General features: G+C 48.0%; 1 protein-coding gene across 2 annotated transcripts in view; it reads left to right on the forward strand.

Moving 5' to 3' along the window:
* The window catches only part of Cul4a (cullin 4A), a 31,325-nt gene that overhangs the window by 10,660 nt on the left and 9,737 nt on the right, over positions 1-10,928 (forward strand). For both annotated transcript variants that reach the window (XM_029480487.1, XM_029480486.1), the window contains exons 3-8: positions 360-463; positions 6,211-6,280; positions 7,377-7,450; positions 8,036-8,198; positions 8,438-8,527; positions 9,370-9,452. In XM_029480487.1, the coding sequence (XP_029336347.1) occupies positions 360-463; positions 6,211-6,280; positions 7,377-7,450; positions 8,036-8,198; positions 8,438-8,527; positions 9,370-9,452 (584 nt within the window). The remainder of the gene's footprint in view (positions 1-359; positions 464-6,210; positions 6,281-7,376; positions 7,451-8,035; positions 8,199-8,437; positions 8,528-9,369; positions 9,453-10,928) is intronic.

A 10,928-nucleotide genomic window follows, 5' to 3' on the forward strand; every position in this document is an offset into this window, starting at 1 on the left:
TTCCCTCCTGTCACTGCCCAGGTTCACATGGTCGACTTTAGGATAAATGTGTGCCCCATCGCAACCCAGAGACTCAGAAAATGGCCACGTGATCCAAACCTACTGTAGAGNCCTGGTACTGTTGAGCAGCCTGATTGGCAGCAGCTGAGTTAGAACAAAGCTGGAGACTTTAGGTGCAGCCCCCCCAAGGAATAGTGGGCGCAGCGTACCATCAATCTAAGCCCCTNGCTGTTGGCNGCTGCCGTCAGTGTGGGCAGCACAAGCACTGAGCNCCTGTATGGGCTGCATGGTAGGTAACTGCAGGGCTTTGCAAGAGTTTTGACACTTGGCTGAATAACCACCTTTTCCCTTTGTTGTAGGCTGTTGAAAATCTTTGTTCTCACAAAGTCTCCCCAACGCTGTACAAGCAGCTGCGCCAGGTCTGTGAAGACCATGTCCAGGCCCAGATCCTCCCATTCAGAGAATATCCTTTCTTTGTTTTGCTTTTTTTGCTTTATGGTGTTTCTGTTTACTACACAAGTCTTTTTAAAATGGGATGAAGAACTAATGACTATCCTTAAGCTAAAATAATAGGTTTTAAGTCTTTTTTATAGAACAAATAGCCTTTTTGTTTCATAATTCATTATAATAGTTGTTTAGTGAAATTTGTAACATTTAAGTTGCTGATATGAGTGAGGGTAAACGGCCTCCAGGTACTGCATCTAGTTGGAACATTCAGGGGAGTGTTTGAAAATATATTAAGTTTAAGTTCTGTCCTTTAGTAAAAATCATCTTATTTATTTTCTATGATATGTGACGAATCCCTACAAATATCAGGCTGTCTCATCTAAGGTGGGTCTCTCCTGGCTCCCACAGGTGGGCAGCTGTAGAAACAAGGTCCCGACTTACCGTCTGGCCATAGTGGACCTGGCTTAACCCTGAGGACTNTGCTCAGGGTCTTGCTGCATCCAGTTTCTCCCGGTGTATTGTGAACTACTCTGGGCAGGCAGGAGAACCTGCCTGTCTGGCCTGAGACTGTACCTTCAGGGACAGAACCAGACAAAGGAGGTCTGGCTATAGTGTTCCAATAAGAAGGGAATTAGTCAGGTGAGTACTGTAGGCAGGGCTGGGCAGAGGCCATCTTAGGTTTGCTGCCATGTCATCTGTGACTCATGCCCACAAGGACATCAGTCTGACCTGGCCTCAGGCCAGCTTAAGGGCACAAACTCTGTTGTGTATAAATCCCATGTTGACTTCTTTGGATGCATATATTCATGTCTAAAGCAAATCCCAGCGCCTGATCCAGGAAATCTTTGTTTTTCCCCCCTGTGGAAACGTGGTCCTTNCATCTGTGCAGCAGACCTTGTTAATTCAGAGTGCCTGGTAATGTTGCTGGACACTGAGCCTCTGTGGTCTAGGTGAAAGACCTGCACAGAGCCTGCGTGCCTGCATCCCACNTGCTCAGGGTCTTGCTGCATCCAGTTTCTCCCGGTGTATTGTGAACTACTCTGGGCAGGCAGGAGAACCTGCCTGTCTGGCCTGAGACTGTACCTTCAGGGACAGAACCAGACAAAGGAGGTCTGGCTATAGTGTTCCAATAAGAAGGGAATTAGTCAGGTGAGTACTGTAGGCAGGGCTGGGCAGAGGCCATCTTAGGTTTGCTGCCATGTCATCTGTGACTCATGCCCACAAGGACATCAGTCTGACCTGGCCTCAGGCCAGCTTAAGGGCACAAACTCTGTTGTGTATAAATCCCATGTTGACTTCTTTGGATGCATATATTCATGTCTAAAGCAAATCCCAGCGCCTGATCCAGGAAATCTTTGTTTTTCCCCCCTGTGGAAACGTGGTCCTTNCATCTGTGCAGCAGACCTTGTTAATTCAGAGTGCCTGGTAATGTTGCTGGACACTGAGCCTCTGTGGTCTAGGTGAAAGACCTGCACAGAGCCTGCGTGCCTGCATCCCACNCGGGTTGTGAGACCATCCTGAGTTCTGCTACAGGGCTTCAATATGGATGAACTAAACACTGCAAGATTATACAAGATGATGGTGATAGGATCCCTGGAGAACCTGCTAGCACGCATCTTCTCTCAGGAGGTAGCTGTGAGGCATATGGAGCCTCTGCCCCATTCAGAGCACTGGAGGAGCCTGAGCCTGGGCTGGCCAGGGACACGGGCACCCAGCACGGTTTTGCTCAAAGCCCACTTTGCTGCAAATGGCTTTCTCATTACCTGCTTTAATCACCCGCCTGCCAATTAATCCCACTCTGGGGGTTGACCTATGTGTTCACACATTCAGCAAGCCTTTGTTTCCTACCCAGTGTCTTAATCCCTGGATTATAGAAAAGTGGCTGTGTGCCTGATTTCTTCCTCCAGGGAATCACAGCCCTAGGACAGAGCCATAGAATTACCATTTCTTGATAAGAAAGCAGGATTTTAAAAATTATGACATGTTTTACAGGAGGAAAATAGCACTAATACATTATATGTTAAAAGTGACAATGTCACTGAGAACATAGACACATGCAACTCACAGCAGCAGAACAGAAATCAGGTAGAGCCCCCACAGTGGCNGGGTCAGGGGGAATCGGGGATACCAGTGGACTATGCCCTGAAGAATAATGGGGTGTAAGCAGACAGTGAGCATGACTGAGTGCCAAGTGTGTTGCTGAGAACTGCAGTCTAGTGCGCAGTCCAGATCACAGACTGCACTGCGTTCTGGATATGCTACAGGAAGTTGTACAAGCCACTGAGATTACTTATAGTCTCTAAGCTAACGCTCAATACGATTGTCATGTGAAGATCACAGCATGATAGGACAGCCTGGCCAGTATGCAGCCTGGAACCATCACCGGCCAAAACGTTTCCAAGAGCTGTTATGTGCTGCCTGGCATCACACTAGGTCCTGAGAGAAAGCACTGTGAGCAGCTCAGGTGTTTGTGTAACAGACCATGGCCACCTCAGGACATAAGGAGAGATAACCCATCTGCCTGAGGAGGGAAGTGCTGAGGGGACAGGAGGCCCAGCGAGGAGACAGCCCAGGCAGGTACACACACGGCACGCAGAGAAGAGCCCACTGGCAAGAAGCAGCAATTGCTGCTGCAGGCTTCCAGAAAAGGAAAGCTCACTTTTGACCTGCAGTGTGACTGGCCCGTGCTGTGCTGAGGGCCACGCGCTGCACAGTTTTGGCCCAGTGGATGTATTGACTAATGGGGAGAATAGTAACTAAATAGTCCTAAAAAGAACAGTGTTGTATAAGATGATTCTTTTCAGCTTTACTCTTCTAATTCTGTTTCCAGCAAGAGTATTAAGATGCTGAAGCCAAGCAAGCAGAGAGAATACACTTCTGCTTTCCCTTAAAAGGGCTTTGTGATTGGGAATTTTTTATAGTCTATCATAAGCATTCTTGCTATTGGGTGTTAATTGTATCATGAAAGGTGTACCTCCCTTCCATGGATGGTGTGAGTCCTTTGCAGGGATCAACCCTTCTCCAGAATGAGACAAGAATGGTTACCAGGAAGCTGCCTCAGCAGAAGCCACAACAGACCCTTTTGACACGTATATATCTCACTGCCTAGAATTACTCACCTCTGCCACCGTGGTGACACCTTAAGCCTTGCATCCTAGAACTGACTGAATTGTAGCAGGCTGAGCAGGATCTTGATCAACATAGTACTCTGTGGAAAGGCTTTTACCCTTTATACTGTTTTCCATGGAAAATAGCAGAAAATGGTTGGCCTGCATTACTTAACAGAACTCTTCCATTACAGAACTTTGACATTGGACCCTTGCATCTTAGAGATACTGGGCCAGGTACAACTCCCCTGTGGTTATTGATGACACCTGAGCTGCCTGGTAGCATCAGATGGACTAGTGTCAGTTTAACTCCATCTTAAGCTTAAAGGCTCATGCACATTCACTGCCACACAGCACACTGGCCAATGTGAGTGTATTAGGAACTTCATTGTCAGGCCAGCAGCCTCTCTCACCCTGCTAAATCAAATGTCCTGTGGCCAACCTGTGTCTTGCTTTGCCCAGCTTTTTGTGTAGGTTTCTCATAGTGGTCTGGCATATTTTACCATTATAGAAGCATTCTCCAAGAGTAATATGCTAGCCACTGAACTAACAGGCTTTCACTTTNACAATCTAAATGTGTGAATATGCTTCCTGGGACTTGGGAGGGGAAAACTAGACCTCTTTGAGCCACCGTGGCTATGGCCACCTGCACAGATGTACCTGTCCCTCTACCGTCTCCCTGAGCATTGTCTTCCCTTCCTGAGGGTGGGCCAGCGCCATGTGCCTCCACCAGTTGCCTGTGACTCACTGAAGAGCTGCTGCTTCTCTGACCTGGCTGTGGCACACTTGACAAGCTTCTCCTCCGTCTGGGTGTGCTGCTTCCTCGTGTGAGCTGAGTNTGCTGGCCCTCTGCACTTGCACTCATTGACATNGATGGATGTGCTGCTGAGTGGCAGACAGGACATCTGGCACTTTCCACCTACAGGGACTGCGTTTTCTGTGTTAGGAAGCTTGAAGATCAAATGAAAATGGGCAAAAAAAANGATGGATGTGCTGCTGAGTGGCAGACAGGACATCTGGCACTTTCCACCTACAGGGACTGCGTTTTCTGTGTTAGGAAGCTTGAAGATCAAATGAAAATGGGCAAAAAAAAACTTTCTCTAGAAACCCACATTCTGGCATCTTTGTTTTAAAACTGTGCTTTACAGTTTTAGAAAAGTGTTAGGAGCTAGAGTGGAGGCTTATTGGTGAGAGCACTTGACCCAAGGTCAAGTCCCAGGACCTGTGTCAGGCTGGTGACTTAAGCTCCATGTGTGATGGGACACCTGGCTCCCATGGGTCCCTCACCAGCACACACATCACACAAGTAAACAAGTCATTTGAAAGAATCCTAAACAATTTAAAAANAATGACTCAGCAGTCGGGCACTTGCTGCTCTTCCAGAGGACTGGGATCTGGTTCCCATAACCCACATGGTAGCTCACAAACCATCCATAACTCCAGTTCCAGGGGATCCAATGCCCCTTTCTGCTCTCCTTGGGCACTGTACATATGTGTATACACACACTCACACACACAGACATACAATAGAATGTCCTAATAACAAGGTTCAGGCCAGCAGAGTATATGGTGAGACTCTGGCTTAAAAAAAAAAAAATTTTTTTTTTTGAGTCTTCACTAAGCCTCATACACTGGCACATGCTTGTAGTATCATCTCTGGGGATACTGAGGCAGAAGGATCTCAAGTTCCTCATAGTCTCTATGTTAAGATCCTGACTCAAAAACAAACAAGCACAGTGTGGTGGCTGACACCTAAAATCCCAACACATGGGACACTGGGAAGGAGGAAAGCTGGGTTTAAGGCCAGTCTTGGGCAGAGTGACACTGTCCCAAAAGTACACACACAAAATCCCAAACACAGAGAAGCACACTTTGAGTCTAGGTGGTGCACGGTCTGGTCATAGATGCAACCTTGTGTTTAGCGTTTTAAGTTTTTACTGGGGAAGCCTCTATCACTCTTGAGCTGCCAGCTCCCTGCTGTTATCATTCAATACACACTTTTCTACTGTTGGACATCCTGGTCCCNTCAGTCACCAGCTGTAGAAGGTCCTTTGTAGAGTTATGTTCAGTCCTGGCCCTCAGTGGGGTGCAGTCCTGCCCCCCACCCCCGATGAAGCACTTGTGCCTGGTTATTTCTGTAAGTTGGCAGGAACAGAAANCAGCCCTGCAGAGAGGAGAGAGTGGAAGTCAAAGCAGTAAGGCACAGATCCCAGGGGGCGGGATGAGTNAGGTAGCTTACTACAGATAGGGAGTGAGGCCAGTGGACAGAGGCGAGGAATTCACACTCCTGGCTTGGGGGCTGCAGGTCTCTGTTGGTGTATTTGTAAAAAAAAAAAATAGCCATGGGTGTTTGTTTTTCACAACCTGGAGACTGGAACTCCCAAGACCCACGTGCTAGTTATCTCCATCTGGTAAGAGCTTCCTGCTTTGTGGGTAGATGAGGCAGCTCTCTGTGGTGTCGTTTATACCCACTGGCCCTGTTGCCTTGGGATTAGGTTTCCACTGTGGCTTTAGGATACAGAAGTGTTGAGACTATAGTTTGGTCATATTCTCACTGTTTGTAGAGGGACATCTAGCAGGGAGGGTATTGGTCAGAGTGAAAGTTGGAAAACTGGGATGGACTATTGTGTTTGAAGCTTCCTTAGCAGGTCTGCACAGACTCACTAGACAGCGTTTTATTTCTAAAGAAGATTAACACATGCTGGCAAGATCACTGCAGACAAATGGTAAGTGTAGCCTTCATCAGCCTTGATGCTCTGTCAGTGCTGCTGTGAATGCCTGAGTTAGCTCACTCACACCTGCTCACTTGTACAAGCCTCTGCTCTAGACAGAATGAAGGTGAGCTCTTCACAGCCGCCTTTCCACCAACTTGAANCCTGAGCTCGGGGACCCTTCACCACGTTAAGCAGTAGAATGGAGTGGGGTGGTGAGCTGCTCAGCCTCTTCTAGGAGGAGGTGCTGCCAACTCTGCCTGCAGGTCGGCAGTCACTGTGTGCTCATCAAAGACTTCCCAAGTTCTCAAAGAAAGCTTCCAGTGTCTAACTGAACGTTNGCCTGAGTTCCAGCTCCTTGACTTGACACATGGGTTTCTGTGTGGCCCAGCTGTTGATGACCTATGAGAGAAGATAGTCTATGTGGCTTCTTCAAGTAGACTGAACACTTATTTTCTAAAGATGAGCATTTTGAGCCACATGGATATGAAAAACAAGAATGTCCACTTGGGAAGGTATTTCAAACGTCAGCAGGTCTCACCAAAAAGTGGAGGCAGTTCCAGCTGGTGAACACATGGCTTCAGCAGCAAAGGAGAGGACAGTTGACTGCCTGCACTGGAGCCCAAGAGCCTCAGGACAGTGCAGCAGGTTATCTAACTGTTGGAAAACTTAAGCTAGGGATAGAGGTTATATACCNGCCTGCAGTCNCCACATTTAGGAAGTAGAAGTAAGAAAATAAGTTTAANGCTATGAGACCCCCATCTCAGAAAACCAAGAATGAAAGATTAGACAGACATCCACAAGCTTCATTTTGTCATCAGTTGGGCGATAATTAAATTTCAGATTTCCTTGAGACTAAGTGCTTTAAAACCCTTGTAGTCTGGGCTGTTGTATTGAATGGACAATACCAGAAGAAAAAACTAAGTGTGTGAAAATGAAGGTCTTGGTATGTGCGGGGTTCCATCAGAAATGATTGTCACTTTGAAGGCAGCTAATGTAAGATGGTCCAAGAAGTCTGTTCTCAGTGTGTGTGTGNGTNTGTGTGTGTGTGTGTGTGTGTGTGTGTGTGTGAGGGAGGGATGTGTGAGTGCTGCTCCTCCCTGCTCTTCAGATCATGATCAGAAGCATCTTCCTGTTTCTGGATCGCACCTACGTCCTCCAGAATTCCATGCTGCCTTCTATCTGGTAAGTCCACCCTGACTGCTGGGCCTCCTGCAGACCTGCAGAGTTCTCTTGTTAGAGCATGGTNTCTTCACGGAATAGACCCCCACGACTCCTGGGCTATATATAGGCTGAGGGAGCAGAGTTAATTTGCNGTCATTTCATATCTGCTTTCTGTGGAAACAGTAACAGCAACAGTGGTTGCTGGAGACAGTGTGGGTGCGGGGNTGGGNGGAGGAAGGGATGCAGAAGGGGGCAGAATCAGTGGTGATTCCCATAATCTTGATACCGTTGAGGCTCACCAAAGGAGAATGGTGAAACATAGGCCAAAGATAGTAGNCCCAACAATAGCAATTTGATAATTGAGTGCCTGTGTGGCACAAGATATCTCATTATCTCCTTGGGGTAGTCAGCTTGGCCTATCTAGGAATTAACCTCATTTATGGTAGAGGCATAAACATCCTGGACTGGCCCAACAAGCATTGGTAAGAGGACTCTTAAAGATCTGGGTATCACTAGCAAACAGCAGTTTGGGGCTGGTGCGTGTAGCACACGTGAAACTCTAGAGGGTCAAAGGTAAGCCAAAGCCGTGTTGTGCTTCTCCACCAGGGACATGGGCCTAGAGCTGTTTAGGAACCACATCATCAGCGACAGGATGGTGCAGAGTAAGACCATTGATGGGATCCTGCTGCTGATTGGGCGTGAACGAAGTGGAGAGGCTGTGGACAGGAGCCTGCTTCGGAGTTTGTTAAGCATGCTCTCAGATCTCCAGGTGAGGCCTTGGTCTTGAGCATATGTGCTTGCGCCAAAGTAAAGGCAGGCTTCAGAGCTGTAAGTGGGGACAAGTACCCAGAAGTATGAGTGGACAACCCGATTGTCTAGTCCTTAAGGAGAGTGATGGAGGCCCGTGTACAGTACACACGGAGCTGCAAGAGAAGCGACTAATAAGAATCAGTGCTTGGAAAGGAAGGTTTCTGTGCTCAAGCTCATCAGGAGCTGCTTGTTTTCTAGGTGTACAAAGACTCATTTGAGCTGAAGTTCTTGGAAGAGACTAACTGTCTATACGCTGCTGAAGGCCAGAGGCTGATGCAGGACAGGGAGGTGAGATGTGCNGCTGACTGCATTTGGCTGTAACCCACTCCTTGGGCTTGCTGCCCTTTCGTATGCACACATTTGCCAAAGTCTCTGGAGTCCTTGGGAGAGAACTGCTTGCTGTACAAAGAAGTTAATTTCTTTCCCTTAGGGGCTTTCTTTCTTTATTTCCCCTCCCCTAAGTATTTTCTAAAATAGCGATGTCTAAGCAAGCCTATGTCTAATGTCTGAGCCTATGTCTAAGCAAGAAGATAAAGAACTAATCTTAAAAATCAAACATGTCACTGTGTAAAGCATTGGTGAAGAATGTATGTGAAGAAGCCTAGATAATAACAGCAGTGTCACCTCAGCCCCTCTGAGCAGCTTCTTAGGTCTAGAGTCCAGTCCCAAGGGAGTGATGAGTCCTATGTGGAGCTGCCTGCCCCTGCCAAGGTGGGCCCAACCCATCAGATCACAGTTTAGCTGCAGCCNTGCTAGCTAAGGTGGCACTGAGGACAAGTGATGATTGTCTGCATTTGGCCGTGACTGCAGGGGAGGGAGGATGTCACCGCTGACAGATCCGTGTGATCCATGTGTGGTACAGGTTGCTAGTAAGCTTTGGCTGTCTCCCCAGGTACTGATACTAACCCATCCATTGTGGCCCACTGGTATTTGTCCNCTCACACTTGNTAGTCAGCCNTGAGAGCGGCCTGGGCCCTGCCTAGTTAGAGGGGCTTCTCAGTGGCGGTCTGTTAGCGAGTGTGTCACTTGAGTGGGTTTGCTTCTCTCTCTCTCTTTCTCTCTTTTTTGAGGAAATTTTATGTATAATGTGAGAAGTCTTTGTCATTGACGTGTTAAATGTTTTTTGGAAGGTTCCAGAATACCTTAACCATGTGAGCAAACGTCTAGAAGAGGAAGCCGACCGAGTGATCACCTACTTAGACCACAGCACACAGTAAGTTAAGCCCTGCACTGACTCCTCAGCCCCCACAGCCACGGCCTGTGGGCCTCACACTGAGGCTATGGCCCTGCCTTTGCCTGCACCCAGCACTCTGAGACTCTGCTCCCAAGGCCGAGCTTTGCTTATAATGTGTGCACTCAGCAGTTACACACTGGATTTCTTACCTCGAGCTATCTTGAGAGGACTCAGGAAGGAGAGCAGTGCCCTCAGCGCCTGAGTGCTTTGTTTGCTTGATAGAACTTCACTGAGCGCCAGGCTCTTGTCTTTCTAGCCTCTTGTTCTTCGAAGGGTTTGTGAGTCCGTTTCCTGTGCAGGGTGTGGTGATGCACATGTGAGCACAGGTGCCTGAGGGGGGAGCCAGCAGTGTGAGATCCCCAGAGCTGGGGGGCTAGGGTGGATGCAAGAGCAGTGTGCACTCTTTAGCCACTGTCCACCCATGTCTTCAGGCCATGATTCTCATGAAACAGTACACAGTTTTCTCTTTTCATTTGTCTTTTCCTCTAGACTCTAGGTCGATGCAGTGTTTATGCAAGATGTGTTATGCACTACTGTGAAGAGATGGAGACATGGGGGTGGGGCACAGAGGAGACAGTGAAACTCCCATCCTTTGGGATTTGGGNACAAGAGGAAAGAAAGGGTCAGATCCCAGGAGGCATAGCATGCAAGTTCAGGACAGCACCTTTTTAAAAGAGGATTGTGTTCTCCATTTCCAGAGGGGGTGCCATGGGTCCCAGTACAGACCTGTGCTGGGGGAGGCTGGGTCCCACCTGTAAAGAGACTCTCTTCTAAGGATCACTGGTCAATAAAAAAGCTATAGCCCATGAGCTGAGGCCGAAAATAGGAGCTCAGATACCTGGGAGGAATAGAGACTTCTGGGAAATAAAAACATGGGAGACCCCCCCCCCGGAAAACTGAGAAAACAGATGTAAGAAGACAGGGAGGGAAAACGACCATGCAGCTGAGCTCTGGCTGCAATAAAGGGAGTCGATATTTAAGAGGATTAGATGTTCAGGAATAAAATGAATATTTACATCTGCCTGGTAGAGGCGATGAGTTAAGGGGAGGCCATAGGAGGCTGAGTGTTAGCAACCAGGGAGGGNCAGAGGCTACACTGACTCCCCAAAAGTGGAGTCTTAGGCCACTCATTTCTGAACTCCATTTCCATGGAGGGTGGGATAGAATCCTGCCTTTTGCCATAGGTGCTATGAGGTTTAAATTTGCTAAAAAGTTCCTTGTAAAAAGTTGGTGTACACCTTTAATGCTCAGGAGGCAGAGAAGTGGGTGAATCTCTGAGTACAAAACTATCCTCATCTACGTCGTGAATTTCAGGCCAACCAGGGCTACTCAGGGAGACTCAGATGACGCTGCCTGAGTCCAGTCCCTGGGACCCAAGTAGCAGAAGGAAAGTGTTGACTCCTGAAGGTTCCTCTGGCATCTACACACATGCTGTGGTGTGTGCACAATGCATCA

The sequence above is a fragment of the Mus caroli genome, chromosome 8, assembly GCF_900094665.2.
Source record: "Mus caroli chromosome 8, CAROLI_EIJ_v1.1, whole genome shotgun sequence".
NCBI lineage: Eukaryota > Metazoa > Chordata > Mammalia > Rodentia > Muridae > Mus > Mus caroli.